This window comes from Salvia splendens, chromosome 7 (genome assembly GCF_004379255.2).
Source record: "Salvia splendens isolate huo1 chromosome 7, SspV2, whole genome shotgun sequence".
NCBI classification, from domain to species: Eukaryota; Viridiplantae; Streptophyta; class Magnoliopsida; order Lamiales; family Lamiaceae; genus Salvia; species Salvia splendens.
Window position 1 is genome coordinate 34,900,446 of NC_056038.1, and position 17,536 is coordinate 34,917,981.

General features: G+C 38.9%; 3 protein-coding genes, 1 long non-coding RNA gene and 1 other non-coding gene across 5 annotated transcripts; 1 reads left to right on the forward strand and 4 right to left on the reverse strand.

Moving 5' to 3' along the window:
• Positions 1-720: 720 nt before the first annotated feature.
• Positions 721-1,524, reverse strand: LOC121741039. The gene is made up of 3 exons (XR_006037755.1): positions 1,501-1,524; positions 1,282-1,364; positions 721-812 (listed from the first exon to the last, which is right to left on the reverse strand). It is a non-coding gene; the product is annotated as an uncharacterized LOC121741039 (long non-coding RNA).
• An 870-nt stretch (positions 1,525-2,394) lies between these two features.
• Positions 2,395-5,772, reverse strand: LOC121740790. The gene is made up of 2 exons (XM_042133420.1): positions 4,854-5,772; positions 2,395-3,821 (listed from the first exon to the last, which is right to left on the reverse strand). The coding sequence occupies exons 1-2, from the start codon at positions 5,736-5,738 to the stop codon at positions 3,348-3,350; spliced, it is 1,359 nt and encodes a 452-aa protein (XP_041989354.1). The 5' UTR covers positions 5,739-5,772; the 3' UTR covers positions 2,395-3,347.
• A 234-nt stretch (positions 5,773-6,006) lies between these two features.
• On the reverse strand, positions 6,007-8,761 carry LOC121810800. Its single transcript, XM_042211526.1, has 2 exons — positions 8,440-8,761; positions 6,007-7,506 (listed from the first exon to the last, which is right to left on the reverse strand). The coding sequence occupies exon 2, from the start codon at positions 7,498-7,500 to the stop codon at positions 6,007-6,009; it is 1,494 nt and encodes a 497-aa protein (XP_042067460.1). The 5' UTR covers positions 7,501-7,506; positions 8,440-8,761.
• On the forward strand, positions 6,782-6,888 carry LOC121742810. The gene has a single exon (XR_006038146.1). It is a non-coding gene; the product is annotated as a small nucleolar RNA R71 (small nucleolar RNA).
• A 1,632-nt stretch (positions 8,762-10,393) lies between the features above and the next one.
• LOC121742622 (vacuolar cation/proton exchanger 3-like) lies at positions 10,394-14,757 on the reverse strand. The gene is made up of 12 exons (XM_042135820.1): positions 14,320-14,757; positions 13,746-14,012; positions 13,594-13,661; positions 13,258-13,286; positions 12,664-12,857; positions 12,238-12,450; positions 11,656-11,790; positions 11,403-11,519; positions 11,277-11,330; positions 10,850-10,966; positions 10,679-10,775; positions 10,394-10,604 (listed from the first exon to the last, which is right to left on the reverse strand). The coding sequence occupies exons 1-12, from the start codon at positions 14,365-14,367 to the stop codon at positions 10,588-10,590; spliced, it is 1,356 nt and encodes a 451-aa protein (XP_041991754.1). The 5' UTR covers positions 14,368-14,757; the 3' UTR covers positions 10,394-10,587.
• Positions 14,758-17,536: the final 2,779 nt, after the last annotated feature.

The window sequence follows — 17,536 nt, forward strand, 5'->3', positions numbered from 1 at the left end:
GAGGGGGTAATGATCTGCTGCCCTCTGTATCAAAATATCTGCCCTCGTTGGTCCACTCCGACCAGCCTTGTTCTTCTCAGAAAGCCAGTCCATCAAGTTGTCACCAATGTCGGCGACCAAGCCCCTCGTCACACTCCAGATGGAGTGCAATAGACACAACCGCACCGACACAGAGTGCCGTTTTCTTCTCGAAGCCTCTCAAGATGTTTGATCATGAAGTGGCCCAAATTCAAGGGAGCCTCCTTGTGCAAAATAGTCCATAACAGGAAGAGCTCGTCTCTCTGCACACTCCCATGCTCATGACGAGCGAGGGGTAACACACACGCCTTCTGAGTAAGCGCAAGGCTGGGTTCCTAATGAGAGAACCCTTTGCCCTGTTCGCGAAGTTGTCATCAACGGTAGTGATGGCCTTCCAGAAGTCATTCGCATTGTGACTGAAGTTAAACGGCTCTCTATACACCTCCCCTGAAAATCCAAAGATCTCCTTGAATTGTGCCATCGTCACTGTGTACTCAGCATTCCTCATACGAAACTTGATGGCAACTATCTCCCTCCTGTTCATGATTACCTCAAGGGTAGACAAGAACTCCAGTGTAGCCTCTGATAGGAGGGGTCCTCTGTGCCATGAAGAGCCCATTTAGTTGCCCCTCTTCACATAGCTCATTGAAGCACTGCTCAATGCCCAACCGTCGGATTGTGATAGGGCATGGATATCTAAGCCCCGGTAGGGTAGTTGTGAGAGTTCGGCCCATTTCTTCTTCTCTTCGGCATTCAAATTAACTCCAGAGTGGTTGGGCGCCATCGTTCACTACCTAAAAAATTGAGAGTATTAGATCAATTCGACAAGAAACCACAAAGATGCATTAATGTAGACACTCTCCCCCAACATACTCTATACTAAAAGAACTTCTCATTCATACATTTATCGAGACTAGAATCAACCCCCCATTGTGTCACACAATGTCTCTTCCACAACAATAAACCTCAATCATGCTTAACTCAAACATTCCACCAACATGCATCACTTATCTAACATTGCATCTATGTAGACATCAACAAATCAAAGCATGCTAGTTCCCCACACTCAATAACCACAAACCCATGAAGGAAATTGCACAATTCATGCTCAAAGCAACCATTCAAACCAAATTCATCCTCTAACTAGCAATTAGTCAAGAAATCTCCAAACAAACGAAAGACATGCTAGTTTCCAACCCTCGATTCACCAATAATCATCTAAACAACCGACATAAGTAAGAGAAGAATGAAAAAAAATCATACCTTTCGGGCTTAGAGTGATAGAAAACGGATTTCTCTCCTTTTTGCTTGTTCTTGAGTAAATCAACCGATTAATCGGTTCAACCCTTGATTAGATGGATTGGGAGGATGGTATGTGTGTGAAATCAGTGTAAGTGGAAGATTTGAAGGTGGAGGGGCGAGAGAGAGTAGAGAGGAACGAGAGAGAAATGGGGGTAGGGTTTTTGAAAGTGTAAAACTGACCTGGTTTGCGTCTTTAAATCGCGCAAAGAAATCGCCCGGTCGGGCGATTTGCACATTGGAAAATCGCCCGGTCGGGCGAACTTTCTGGACAATCCCGATTTCATCAACGCCCCGGTCGGGCGATTCGTATTTTGTACATCGCCCGGTCGGGCAATCTTGATTTTCTGGAAACGCCCGATCGGGCGATTTGCACTTTGCAAAACGCCCGGTCGGGCAAACTTTCTGGACAATCTCGATTTCTGTAAACGCCCGGTCGGGCGATTTGCACTTGCAACACGCCCGGTCGGGCGAAACTTTCTGGATTCCAAGTCCATTTCGCCATTTCTCCAGTTTTTTTGTCCGCTTTTCACCCATCAAAGCCTATCTCCTGTTCCACTTAAAACACACAAAAAACACCAAAAACAAGAACAAAATAAAAACACACCAAAAACACAAAAGCTATAAATTTTACCTACTAGGGGTTGCCTCCCCCTAGCGCAATTGTTTAACGTCATTTGCCCGACGCTTTGCAAGCTCCACTACTCAATCAAGGCAACCACAAAGACCTCGTCTTGTTGCTCCTTGGTAAAGAACCTCTTGAGATTTTGACCATTTGCCTTGAACGTGCTTCCATCGGGTCCTTTGAGCTCCATTGTGCCATTGCTCATGACCTCCTTGATAGTGAAGGGTCCCGACCACTTAGATTTTAGCTTGCCCGGAAAGAGTCTCAACTTGTGGTTGAAAAGCAACACGGCAATCCCCCTTGTGGAATTCACGCCTCTCAATCATCTTGTCGTGATACGTCTTCATCCTCTCCTTGTAGATTGAGGAATTAGCATAAGCTTCATTCCTAAATTCATCAAGTAAATTGAGGTGAAGCTTCCTTTCCTTGCCGGCCTTGGTGAAGTCCCATGTTCATTTGCCTCACCGCCCAATATGATGAGTGCTTCAATTCAACCGGGAGATGGCATGATTTCCCAAAGACCAATTGATAAGGTGACATCCCGATTGGCGTCTTGTAAGCCGTCCTATACGCCCATAGAGCATCGTCAAGCTTGAGAGCCCAATCTCTACGGTTAGCATTGACACTCTTTTGCAATATTTGTTTGATCTCTCTATTGGCCAACTCGGTTTGACCATTAGCTTGTGGATGATAAGGAGTTGTCACCCGATGCTTCACTCCATGCCTTGCTAAGACCGCCTCTAGCCACCTATTGCGAAAATGAGACCCTCCATCACTTATGATAGCCCGAGGTGCGCCGAATCGCGTGAATATGTTCTTTTGAACGAATTTAATCACCACCTTTGAATCATTAGTTTGGGTAGGAATGGCTTCCACCCACCTTGATACATAGTCAACGGCTAGTAGAATGTATTGGAACCCACTAGATGGAGGAAAGGGCCCCATGAAGTCAATGCCCCACACATCAAACAACTCGACTTCAACAATTGTCGTCAATGGCATCTCCTTCTTCTTAGAAACACCCCCCATTCTCTGGCACTCGTTGCATCTTCTCACGTAGTCCTGGCAGTCTTTGGTGATGGTTGGCCAAAATAGACCACTTTGGAGCACTTTCATAGCAGTCCGGTTAGCTCCAAAATGCCCCCCACTAGGTGCGGTGTGGCAATGCATAATAACGGACTCCCACTCCTCTTGAGGGACACATCTTCTAATCACCATGTCGGCACATCTTCTAAAAAGACAAGGCTCGTCCCAAAAATAGAACTTCACGTCGTGGAAGAACTTCTTCTTTTGATAGTCCTCAAGTCCTTCGGGAATCACCTTAGCAACAAGATAGTTCACAATATTGGCATACCATGCCACTTGACCCTTGGCCACATAAAACAAATGCTCATCCGGGAATTCTTCATTGATGACCAACTTCAATTTTTTCCTCTTCACTAGCATGCTCCAATCTTGAGAGATGATCCGCCACCACATTCTCACACCCTTTTCTATCTCGGATCTCCAAATCAAATTCTTGAAGGAGCAAGATCCACCTTATAAGCCTTGGTTTTGCATCTTGCTTAACAAATAGATGGCGGATGGCGGCATGGTCAGTAAAGACAATAGTTTTGGCCCCAATAAGGTAAGGGCGGAACTTGTCAAAAGAGTAGACCACCGCAAGCATTTCCTTCTCGGTAGTGGTGTAGTTAGCTTGAGCCGAATCCAATGTCCTACTAGCATAATATATCACCCGGAATATCTTGTCTCTCTTTTGTCCCAAAGCCGAGCCTACCGCCACATCACTTGCATCACACATGATCTCGAAAGGTTGAGACCAATCGGGGGAGATCAAGATTGGGGCACTCACCAACGCCGCCTTGAGCTTCTCAAATGCCTGCGCACATTCAAGAGTGAAATCAAATTTTACATCTTTAGCTAGTAAATGGCAAAGGGGTCTAGCAATATGTGAAAAAATCTTTGATGAAACGCCTATAGAACCCCGCATGGCCTAGGAAGCTCCTCACGGCCTTCTCACTACAAGGATGTGGCAATTGCTCAATGGCAACTATCTTGGCTCTATCCACTTCAAGTCCTCCGGCTGAAATTTTGTGTCCCAACACGATCCCATCACGGACCATAAATGACATTTCTCCCAATTGAGTACTAGATTGGTCTCCTCACATCTCTGCAAAACTTTGGTTAGATTATCCAAGCAACTATCAAATGTCATACCAAAAACAGAGAAGTCATCCATGAAAACCTCCATAATATTCTCAACCATATCATGAAAAATGGACATCATACATCTTTGAAAAGTAGCCGGGGCATTACAAAGCCCAAAAGACATTCTCCTAAATGCATAGACACCATAAGGACACACAAAAGCCGTCTTATGTTGATCCTCGGGAGCTATCAAAATTTGGTTATATCCCGAATAACCATCGAGAAAACAATAATACTCATGTCCGGCTAACCTATCCAACATTTGATCAATAAATGGAAGGGGGAAGTGATCTTTCCTAGTGGCCAAATTTAAAGCGCGATAATCAATGCAAACTCTCCACCCGGACACCACTCTAGTAGCTATCAACTCATCATTTTTCCCTTTCACCACAGTGGTGCCCCCCTTTTTAGACACCACTTGAGTAGGACTCACCCACTCACTGTCGGATATAGCATATATCATACCGGCATCTAACCATTTCAACACTTCTTTTCTAACCACATCTTGCATAATAGGGTTTAGTCGCCTTTGGTTTTGTACCTTAGGCTTATACCCCTCGTCTAAATGAATTCTATGCATGCAAACGGTTGGGCTTATTCCCTTAATGTCCGATATGGACCACCCAATGGCTCTCTTATGCTTCCTAAGAACTCTCAACAATTTATCCAACTCGAAACTAGAGAGAGAAGATGATACAATTACCGGAAAAGTGTCATTCCCTCCAAGAAAGGCATATCGCAAGTGTAGTGGAAGTGGCTTCAACTCAAGCTTCTTGTTTTCCCCATCTTTATTGCTATCTTCACTTCCACTCCTAAGAGGTAGAAATTGTGGACGAAGTGATCTAGGGATTTCTTTAGCCGAGTCCAAAGCACCTACAAATTCCAACAACTCGGGGTTAGCATCCAAAACATCAAAAGAATGAGAAGAATACATGGAATGAGAAATGCATCTCTCTAATTGATCATCCAAGTAAGAGGTCGGTGCCACTCCTCCAACACACTCATCCATCACGGTCACAACATTGCAATGTTGTAGGCTTCCTCCCGGTTCCGCATCATGCCTCTTTAAGGCCTCATATATCGACAATGTCACGCTCTCATCATTGAGGCGAAGTGTAAGTTCCCCTTTTGAAACATCGATCATGGCCTTCCCGGTGGCAAGGAACGGTCTTCCCAAAATAAGAGGTACAATTCTATCCTCTTCCATGTCCAACACCACGAAGTCAACGGGGAATATGAACTCATTCACCCTCACCAATATATCTTCTGCTATGCCCGAGGGATATGCCACCGATCTATCCGCCATTTGCAAAGTAATGCTAGTCGATCTCAATTTACCAATATTCAACTTGTTGAAGAAGGACAATGGCATAAGATTAATGCTAGCCCCTAGATCGCACAAGGCATTCCCCACAAAGCAATTTCCAATAGTGCACTCAATAGTGAAGCTTCCCGGATCTTGCATTTTGGCCGGCAACTTCCTTTGAATAATTGCACTGCAACTCTCCGTCAAGTTGACCGTCTCATAGTGCCCCCATTTCCTTTTTTGTGATACCACATCCTTGAGGAACTTTGCATAACTTGGCATTTGTTGAAGTGCTTCAACAAGAGGGATGTTAATTTGAACTTCCTAAAGATATCCAAAAATCTTGAAAATTGTTCATCCTTCTTTTTCTTTTGCATCATTTGAGGGACAGGAAGTTTAACTTCCGTGGGCTTAGGAGGAACTATTGTCTCGGCTTGATCTTTTGGTGGGCTCTTCGTTGATGCCTCCACTTCTATTGTCTCTTCTTCTTCGGGTTGCACAATAGCTTCCTTTTCGGGCATAGGGGGGCTCTTATAGCTTGTTCCACTCCTCAAATTGATAGCCTTGCAATCCTTTGGGTTAGGAATGGTGTTGCTTGGGAATTGCCCCGGTTGATGAAGTTGGCCCACGGCTTGGGCAATTGACTCATTTGATGCTCCAAAGCCCCCATTCTCGTGGTGACCTCCACTACCGCCGTCTCAACCTTATCAATTCTCTTAGTAGATTGTGTCATGATTCCATCGGTCTTCTCCATTAGAGCTTTTAGAAGCTCATGGGTGACATCATCACTTGAAGGTTTAGAATTGGTGGGCACATTAGCGGCCCCACTTGTCGACCCACTAGGTGTAGGGAAACGAGGTGGTGGAGGTGGTTGGATAGCATTGTTTGGATTGCCATAAGAAAGGTTTGGATGTGCATTGAAGGGTGAGCGATAGCCTTGGTAATTACCACCCCCATTGTTAGGGCGATAGTTGTAGAAGTTCCTTTGATTCCCTCCTTGATGCACATAATTGACATCTTCCACGGTATGTAAAGGCTCTCCCATAGGTGCCACTCCCAAACTAAGGCCATCCACCTTTTGATTCAACAACATCATTTGTTGGTTGAGAAGATTGAATGCATCCGAATCCACAACCGAAGCCACCGGCATTGAACTATCTCGGCCCGAGCTCCAACCCTTGCTAGTATAGGCAAGCCTTTGAAGCATCTTCTTGCACTCCTCGACCCCCTTGTCCAAGAATGAACCCCCCGAACCAAAGTCTAATTGACTCTTGATAAACTCCGAGCATCCATTGTAGAAGAGGCTCACTTGATGGCCCGGAGATAACCCATGGTTGGGGCATTTCTTTAGCAAGGCGTTGAATCTCTCCCAAGCCTCGAACATAGACTCTTGGCCCTTCATTTTAAAGTGGGAGATCTCTGCTTGGAGGTTGAGAGTGGAGCTTAGAGGGAAGAATCGATCCAAAAACTTTTGGGCTAAGTCGTCCCAACTTGTAACCGAGCCAGGCTCAAGGTTATCAAACCAATCTCTAGCATGTCCCGACAATGAGAATGGAAATAGCCTAAGTTTGATTGTATCGTCGGGAACCCCATTAAGCTTAGTTGTATTGGCAATCTCTAAGAATTTAGATAAGTGCCTATTAGGATCCTCCGTGGGCCTTCCCGAGAAAACACGTTGCTCCACAAATTGAATCAATCCTGTCTTCAACTCAAAATTGTTGGCATTCACCCTTGTATCATAGGGTGGATGTGGGATATTGACGTTCCCAAATGCGTCTCTAACCGGAGCCTCTCGCCTCCTTTCCTCCTCTCTTTCCCTTCTCATCTCCGCCATTTCTTGTTGTAGTTGGAGAATGATTTGGTCTTGATTTAATAGAGGTGGAGGTGGAGGGGGAATTCCCTCATTGTTCCCATGTGGATTTTCCATTGGCTCAACTTGATGTTGAGCTCTTGCTCTTCTCCTTCGTCCTCCTCTTCTTCTATTGGCGGCTTCTATCTCTAAATTAATCGGCTCAAGGGGTAAACGACTTGAGCGCGTGAGCATAAAAACCTACACAACACAAGAGAGGAAACAAAGTCAAAATAGAGCTAAACTAGAAAACTAAACTAAATAATTAAAGCAAGTAAAATGTCTAAACTAGTATTCTCTATCTTTTCACAATATCAAACACAAAAGCAAATTTAGTCCCCGGCAACGGCGCCAAAAACTTGACTCGTGCTAATTTAGTATTCAAAAGCGTCACCCGCAAGTGTACGAGTTAAGTAGCACGTGGTAAGCTAAATTATCGATCCACGGAGACTAAAAGCCGGTTTGAATACTATGATGTAACTTTGAACACTATCTAGACTAATAAAAGGGGTTTTTGGTTTTCTTAACTAAGATCAAAGAACAAATAAGCTAGTAAGACAATTAACTAAGAAAAACAAACAAACAAATATAGGTTTTCACACAAATTGGGAAAGTATAGGGAAATGGATCCGTTAGAATGGATCAAGGATTTCATCTATGGGTCATGCTCATCTATTGGGCCTCAAATGCGGTTAGGAAAGTCGGGATAATCGGTTAGACCCCCTCTCGGGTGCATCTAACACGTGGGTCAATCTCTAGTGTAGGAGTCTCGTCCATACAATTCGAGATTGACTCCAAAGCACAACGGACCCAAGCCCTCTCTCTAGCTTATGCATCTCTCGATTACATATAATGCACGGAGTTGTTGATTACACATCTATCCTAATCTTGTATTTCTCAATAACATCAATTAGGTACAAGATTTATCTAATTGGTAGCTAAGCAATTAGATATTAAAAGACCAAGGTTCAACAAAACCAACAAAAGAGATAGATACGCATTCAACCATAGATTCAATCCATACAATCCATTCAAACTTCACCAAATCCCTACTAAAAGCTTAGCTACTCATAGTCAAAGCTAACATAAAAGCAAAAACAAGGAAAACAAAGCTACACATAATAGAAATGATACTAGAACTCCCTATGGTGGAATTGATGGTGGGGGGTCTCCTTCCTCCAATCTCTTGGAAATGGGAAGCTCCTTGACTTCAAATCCTCTCAAAACCTTACTTTCTTGCTAAGATTCGTGGTGTGGGAGTTAGGGTTTGGAAATGAGTGAGAACCCTTTTATATCCGGAGTAAGAAAGAGGCAAAGGTGGCAACAGCGACAAATCGCCCGGTCGGGCGATCTGTAAGTCGGAATATGCCCGGTCGGGCGATCTGGGTAAATCGCGATGAGGCTTCAAACGCCCGGTCGGGCGTTTTGTTGGATGAAAAACGCCCGGTCGGGCGAACTTTCTGTTTTCTTCGGCTTGCGCCCGACCGGGCGTTTTTTATATGAAATTCGCCCGGTCGGGCGAACATTCTGTGGTCAGCCCGTTCGCTCCGTTTTGCCCGTTTTAGACCTGTTCTTGCATCAAAACTCCGACAAACTTGTTAACTCTAAAAAATAGCTGAAAAGTGGGTGAAACATATACTTTATACCTCAAAAGATTCAACAACATGTGTTAATCACCCATCTAAACATCCTAAACTATGAGTTTGTCAACTATATATTTGAATTAGCTGGTCAAAACTGCCAAATTGTATACTCCTCCGTCCCACAAATATTGTCCCACTTTGACCCAGCATGGTTTTAAGAAATGTAATGAAAAGTGAGTTAAAAAAGTTAGTGGAATGTGGGTCCTACTTTTATATACTACCAAAAATGTAAGTAGAAATGAGTTAGTGGAATATGAGGTCCACTACCAAAAATGGTAAAAAGTGAAATGGGACAAATTTTGTAGGACGAACAGAAATAGAAAAATGGGACAAACTTTCAGGGACGGAGGGAGTATTATTTTTTCTAAGTTGAATAAGACCACAGGAAATGCACCCGGGTGCTTTTCCAATGCCTATGATCATTGTTGATTTTTCAATGTATTTAATATCTATGACTCTCTTTTTCCAAATTACTGTTAAATTAAAATTTTATTAGAAATATAATTGTTATAGTAGTGTGTCCAATCAAAGTTGTGCATGTTAATAAGTTGTGCACGAAAAAGCTTGCTTAGGGTTATATTATGGTTTGATCAATTCTTATATTAGTACATGATTTTGACGGCATGATAGTACCATCAAGTTTCTTGAATTAGTACAATTGAGAATTTCCCTGGAAATTTATTTTGCTATTACACCCTCGTTGATTCGTTTTCTTTTCATTTCATTTGACAATTTAGTTTTATGTAGAAAAAGAGAAGAAAAAGAAGTGATCATGATTTTCACCCTGGTTAGTTTTATTTTATGTAGATAAGCTACCGATTTTTCTTATCAAATAATTCACTAGTTTATCAATTATACTAATTAATTAAGACAATTCAAATTTTAAAAAATTGGAATATATTTGGGGACACCTTTAAAAGACAGTCATGATTTTCACCCTGATTAGTTTTATGTAGATAAGCTACCGACTTTCCTTGACAAATAATTCACTAGTTTAGCAAATATAATAATTGATAATTAATTAAGACAATTCAAATTTAAAAAATTGGAATACATTTAGGAACACCAGAAAAGGAATAAATCGACTAATTTTGTGGGACGAATGTAGTATAAATTTAGGTCTATAATTCATAGTTGATGCACCTAGATACAAAAAAAATGTTGTATTTAAAATTTTATATACTCATAGTCATTAATGAATAATATTGCATAATTCGAACATATCAAAAAAAATTCTAAGAAAAAAGGGTGTGAAGTTCAATGCTAGAGAAATGAAGAGAGGAAGTAATGTTGGCAAAATACAAACCTTTTTAGTTTCGTACTTCAACCAAGTTATGGTAAGGTTGTGAAGTGAAGTTAAAAAAAGTAAAACAATGCTTGTCTTAGTTTTCTTAAACATGTAGTAATAAACCTATAAGACAAGGCTTTTCTTGGCTTTTCCTATGTATCAAACACATCTTGAAACAAGCATCATTATTAAACTTCTTTCACAAGATAACTTTACAAATAATATATACTACTATATATATACACATGTATAGTTCTAGAAGATCTTGAATCTATATTTGTGGCCTTAATTTTCCAACAGACTTGAGGAGATGCTTCTTATAGTTCTTGTTCCTTTTATTCTGTACAACTCTTAAGGATGATCCTCCTCTGCAAAATGAAAGTTAGAGATGTGTTACAAAGGAGAGGATATTCAAGTTTTCAGATAAGAAACCACAACTTACGCGAAGAATCTTCGTCTATATGTACAAAGAAACTCGCTGCGACTATCAAATAGCATAGAAGAAGCATCAGCCCTTTGAAGTAATTTGATGTCCCTTCCTGCATATATATGTATTTATATGAATGAGTTGAAATACGAGATTACTTTCGAGAAAGCAAGTTAAATATCTCACCTGTAGCATGAAGGCTACTACAAGAACCGTCATGATTAGAGTAGCCGTCTCAAATAGCTTGAAGTTCAAGTCCATCGGAAGCCCCATGATCCAGCCAACAACCACGGTGAACGGGATCTATAGTTATTGCACCGCCAAAAAATATCTTTTTTAATGTGTAATCGCCATCCGATATATAAATGGAAGAACAAGCACGAATATGCAGTGGCAAACAAGAGATTGAAGGGATAGAAGTTTCGAGGTTTCTAAACCATACACGAAAACTGGAGACGATTGTAAACATATGCATGTGTAATTGAAACTTGAAACTAGTAGAGAAATAAACATCAGAAGTTTCTTCTAAAAATGCTAGGAAGAATGCTTATATCATATTCTCGAATAACAACTATTGTAAATCAACGAGCATTTTGACGTGGTAAAAACATACCACAAACATTGATATTTGTGTTGATGAGCCAATTGCCACTCCTAGAGAAATGTCCTGCTCAAGTACTATGAAATTTGAGAAACCAAATTTTTACACAGGGTCGAGAACGAAAAATCAAACACTTACAAGCTTGTCCTTGACAGCAAACATGACAGCACCCGCATGCTCTGCTGCATTCCCAACAATTGGGAGCAGAATTACACTTATAAATGCAACGGGGATGTTCATCGCAACAGATGCCCCCTGAAAATACCATGTCACATTACCACCAATATCGTTGACAGATTACAAAATAGAGTAACCTAAATGAAGCAGTTCGTTAGACGTTACCAGTCAAAACTTTGAAGATATAGGGATGTTCCAGAAATAGAGTAGTTACCTCTATAGCATTAACCAGATATTGGGACAAGACTGATATGAAGCAAGTTAACGTAAATAACCACACAATTGATTCCCACTTTGATATATCTGGAACTTCTTCGTCAACAGAGATCCCACCATTAGGACGTTCCTCCTAGGTTTATATGAATTGAGATCAATGTATAAAGCTAACCAGGAAAAGATTACTATAGAAAATTCTGAAATGCAATGCAAATGACTTGCAAAATATCTCATGAAACTGCTAGTAAAGAACTTTAACTTCTTATATACTGTACACGTTTAATGAGCATTTATTACAGTAGAAAATCGGACACTGAAGTATGATTCATCGAGTAAACACACCAAGATATATGATTATGAAGCTGCCTGGTGATTTGCATTAACTATTGTTTAATAATATCATGTGGAATGCTACAACAGCAAAAACTTTGCCTAGTTTCTGCCTACAGATTAATGTACGTAACGTGAGGGACCAGCTGAGCTTTAACATTTAAGATATAAATAAATCAGGAAAATTTTAAGAGATAGTTCAATAATCTTCATCAATACACAGTGTTTCCACAATGATGGAGAGATCTACCTCATTTATAGGCATATACAGATTCTTTTGGCTGGTCAGCTGGAAAAAAATGTAGGCTACATATGCCACCAGCATAATGCAACTGCTAAACCTTGAAAGGGCAAGCTCTGACTTGCCAAAGTGTAACTCAGTGCGAGTGTAATGTAAAACTGCAGGAAATAAGAGACCCATAACTGCCATCAAGAGCAATCCCGAGTTCATTGCTGCCGATGGCTACAAGTGATTGGGGAAATGAAAAAACCTTGCAGTTAGATAACCAATAACACACAACTAATGTATAACATCTGAAAAAAGGTATGCCATCCGTCCCGCTATTAGTGGCCTACGCGGTTTGTGTGTAAAGTGACTAAAGTTGAATAAATTTATGTGTTAAAATTTTCCTTAGCTGGACTAGGCCACTTATAGTTGAAAATTTCGGTATATAACCTTGTTGAACACTTGCTCCCTTCTAAGAGCAAGCCCACCTCCAAAAAGTGCACATCCAAGTACCAATAACAGATTAGAAAGGATAGATCCCAGCAATGACTGCTGGACAACACGTATCATGCCATTTCGAAGTGCAAGCATGGATATTATCATCTCCGTTGCATTACCAAATGTAGCATTCAAAAGACCGCCAACTGAGAATTCAGAAAAATGTGAGTGAAGTGTCATGTGGAAATCAGAATCATAAAGCAGATATCAAAATACATAGACAGTAAATACACAAAAAGCATAAACCATAGCCATTATTTATATGATGGAAAAAACTGCAAGCATCTCCTTTACAAGGATTTATCTATGTGCTTCAAGAAATGATAGATGAGTGTTGAAAGTGAGAAGATAATGTGTGCATGAAAGTTAATGGGAGATGCCATAAAAAATTTCCTATGTAGACCTAAATTTAGAAGTTGATGCAAGTTAGTTTAGTAAATGGGGCATGTATGAATGCATTCAAGTTTTGACGAATAATGTTTCAGATAGACGGAATAAATCCTGGCATAAATGGTAAATACAGACATTGAATTAGCAGAACCTAACCTGTTGGTCCAGTAAAGAAAGCTAGCTGCCTACACCAAAAGAAAAGCAAATCAAAACCATATCAAATAATGAGCCATACAATGATTCAAGCTAGACATAACCCCTATCATGTTTACAGACATTGAGTTAGCACAAAAAATTTACTTCAGGTATGCAAGAATAAGCAGTAGTTTCATCGTTTGATATCAATAAAAAGTGCATTGTGGCACACTTATTCCAAATATCAAACCTCACTGAATGATTTTTTTTAAATGCATTTATATATTCAAATAAAGTAGAATGCCCAGCACATGATGTATGAAAATCTTTAAGATGAGATGTAAATAGCATACATACTCTGTAGCCCAGCCCAAACGTTCAGCCAGAGGAATGATGCCGACTAAACTTAAAAAGAACACCCATCCCTGGAGTTAGTTCAATGCATTAGTCCCAAATAGAGAAAACTGAACCTTGACAAAGACCAACTGAGCTAAAAAACTGAAACTCACGTGATTTTTTGTAATTTTGTCAACTAATATCGCCGAAGGACCAAAAGGTACAAGCAAGTTCAATTTATTGGAAAACAGAGCAATCTTAATACTGCGAAATATGCTCCTTAGTATGATACACTGAGAGCCACAATTTTCTGATCCATGGCCAACTATACCGCTCTCTGTAGTTATCTCCGCTGAAGATATCTTTCTCCCAGTAGGCCGAGAGCTGAAAAGAGGTAGCCCTTCAAGCCCTAACGACGACTTTCCAGGTAACGAGTCCATCTGTTTGGATAATTTCATCACATATGGTTGAACAAACAATAAATATTAAAGTCAGAATCAGTAATTTATGCAGGTTCTTTTACAATACATCAAAGAACTCGCATATCATGATGGAGCTGTCATAACTGCTAAACAAAATGCTCAAATTTGATTTTAAGCAATCAATCCCAAAAATTATACTTTCATACATCTAATAAACAGTTAGTACTTATTATCACACACAACATTGATGTAAACACACTAAATAAAAATTCTGAACAATTTCACTTAGAATTCCAAATTTTGGAGAGAAAAAACGAACTCCAACCTCGAGATGTAAATCGAATTCCGACGTTGGTGAATCGGTATCGGCCATTTACTACAACTTGTGCAGCAAAACAAGAGCAACAAACAGCTACTCATTTCCTAACACGGGCATTGTTGAGTTGTTAATCCCTAAAACCACAAACGAGAAATTGGGCAAATTGGTACAAGAGAAAGCCCTAGAATAATGAGCCCCCACGAATTCAATGCTTAGAGAGAAAGATTCATCAGAGTGTGGGGGAAGTCAACAACTGCTGCGGGCCAGGACAAATGTAAATCTATTAATGAAAGTAAACTCTTACGAACAATTTCGATTGAATTTCGGGGCTTGAGTGTGTGAATTATTGTGGGTTTTTTCTACGATTTGATAGCTGCGTTTCGATGATTTGGGCGTCAAGGCTGAGGAAGGGATTGAGGAATTGCCGAATTTGGAAGAAGGGAAAGGTAGTTAATGTAGTTATGAAAAGATCTTCTACATTGATCCTTACAACGAATAGGGATGGATAGGTACGATATACCTTACCGAAATCATCATACCGTATACATTATCGAAAATTCAGTATGAGAAAAAATCATACATTTACCTTACAAAATTTTTTGGTATACCTTATTTTCAGTATGACGAAATTCAATATCGATATCATACCTCATTTTCGGTATGTCATACCTAAATTCGGTATACCGTACTTTTGCGGTATACCAGAGTTTTACGATATATCGGACTACGATATGACATACCAAAATCTCATTATTTTACAGATAATTCTAAATACAAAAACAATGAAAATAATATTTCAAAAAACTTAGAAAATATCCAATTTAATAAAACTCAAACATATTCAAATAATGTTTAAAAAAATGCAACAATTAAACTTCACGCAATCACACAATGTTAATATCATATCACGAACATAAAGTAATAGTATCTTAATATCACCTTCATTTCTTGCAGCCTCTATTGTCCTTCAATTTCTCATCATAATCATGCATTTGTGAATTTTTAAACAATTTTCAGTAAACTAAATTATTAACTCAATAAACCATATGAATGCATATATATACTACTTGCCACAATCTAAATAGACTTGGATGCGTAAATAATAAACAAACCACATAGACACAACTCTTTTTTTAAAATGAACATTAAAATCATGATTCACAATTTTTAACTATAGCGAATAAAATTACATAGATCCAATTTAAGAAATGACTAGTTAAAAGAGCTTTAACATGTATACGTATTTAGTAAAGATGAAACTCTGACCTTCGTTCATCTTCTTGGCTCAAGTTCATCAATTAGAAGATAAAAGTGGACACTTCTTACACCTCTTCACTAAATGATTTTTCAATCTACTAGTACTCCCACTAACAGCTGGTATTTCGATTTTGCAATAGTTGCATATCCCTATTTGTTGTGCCGTGCCGTTACTCAATTTCCTTGTTGCTTTTACGAAGTGATCTCAATATGGGCTTCCGCCTTCTCTTTTAGGAGACAGAGGAGGTTTTTCTACCGAATCTTCTATTGCACGCTTTCGACTTATACCATCATCATTTGTTGAATTATCGAGTGTCTTTGGTGGTTCAGAAGCAGGTGGATTTGAAAGCGGATAGGAACATTCAAATTCCATCCTGATAAAATAACAACAAACAATAAAGTTTTAATTAAACTATGATCGATAACTAAACTTAACTATGAGAAAATAATTACCTACATTAAATGATGAGAAATATGAACAATATGACCTACTGATGCAATTTTTGATACATGAAATACATGTATCATTCATAAATGAATTTTTTTCTACTATTTATTATATTCTTGATATTAGCATAAGAGAAAGAATGATAATGAGATATTTGTATAGGATGATAATGAGATGTTTGTATTGATAGAAATAAATACAAATAAGAAACGTATTTTATTATCCACAGAACATATAATATAAATCCAATGTCACCACTAAAAGTTGGAATAAGAAAAAAGTAAAATAATTACTCCATGTTTCCATTGTAGCGCCAACTATTATTTTGAATACAATTTATATCTCTCTTTTTATTCGCAGCTATGATTCATATTCATGTAATCCATGTATTGAAGAATAGCTTAATATCTACGAAGAGAAAATAGTCTCAACTATGGACAGTTTATGCATAATACACAAAAATTTAAATAAATAAACTACAATCTTTAAAAGAAAAGATATGAGACGTTGAGTGACAAGAGCGGGAAGGGTCGGCAATAGCGAGTTGTGAAGAAGGATCCATGATGGAAGGTCCCAACTCCGAAGAACGAAAGGAGTAAGGCTCTCTTGTAGCGTGAATGTGAATATGTGATTGTAGGAGGAAGATGGTAGATTAGGGTTTAATGGTTGTGAATATAATATGCGTAGTAGTACTTATATTTAACTAAAATCATATATTTGTTTGAAACTAATTGATTCAAAGATATCAAGTTTTCCTAATTCAGTTTATTTGATTTTATACCGTATTTTCGGTATACCCTGGTATACCTCAGTATATGAAAATTCATACCTTTACCGCACCGAAATAAATCGATAATGTATCATACCTTACCGAAAATTGTGGTATACCGAAAATCCGGTACTTTCGATATTTTTTCGGTACGATAAGGGCGGTATTTCAGTATTTTTGCCCAGCCCTAACAACGAACACGCCAACTTTGAAAAGAATTTATTTAGATAAATGAATTACACCAAAGAACCAAAAATGTCAAAAAAATCTTATAGTACTCCTATGTATAGAAGAAAATACTCCCTCAGTCCAGAATATGAGTCCCATTTCTTTCCGGCAAGGGTTTTTACCATTTATGGTACTTATGAACCGGGACTCCTATTCATGGACGGACTAAAATGGGACTCTTATTCGTGGACCGGAGTATTTTTTTAATAGGGGTATTAATATTATTTGTCAATATTTAATTAGTGATGTTATTATTGTTATAATGACAGTTTTTACATTTGAAATTCGTTTTTCATCATTTTTTGTACAAAGTATTTTACATTTAATTTTATTGAATTTTTTTTATAAAATAGGCAATGTGCACTTAATTAAAAGATCTAAAAAGGACCTATAACTTTTATATAATCGATATGTAAATTAATAATAAGATATAGTAGTTGTTTAAAATTTAATCATATTTAAAGTATTCATGTTAGTATTTGTCTTTCCGTTGAACTGGTAACTAATTATGTGTTTAAACT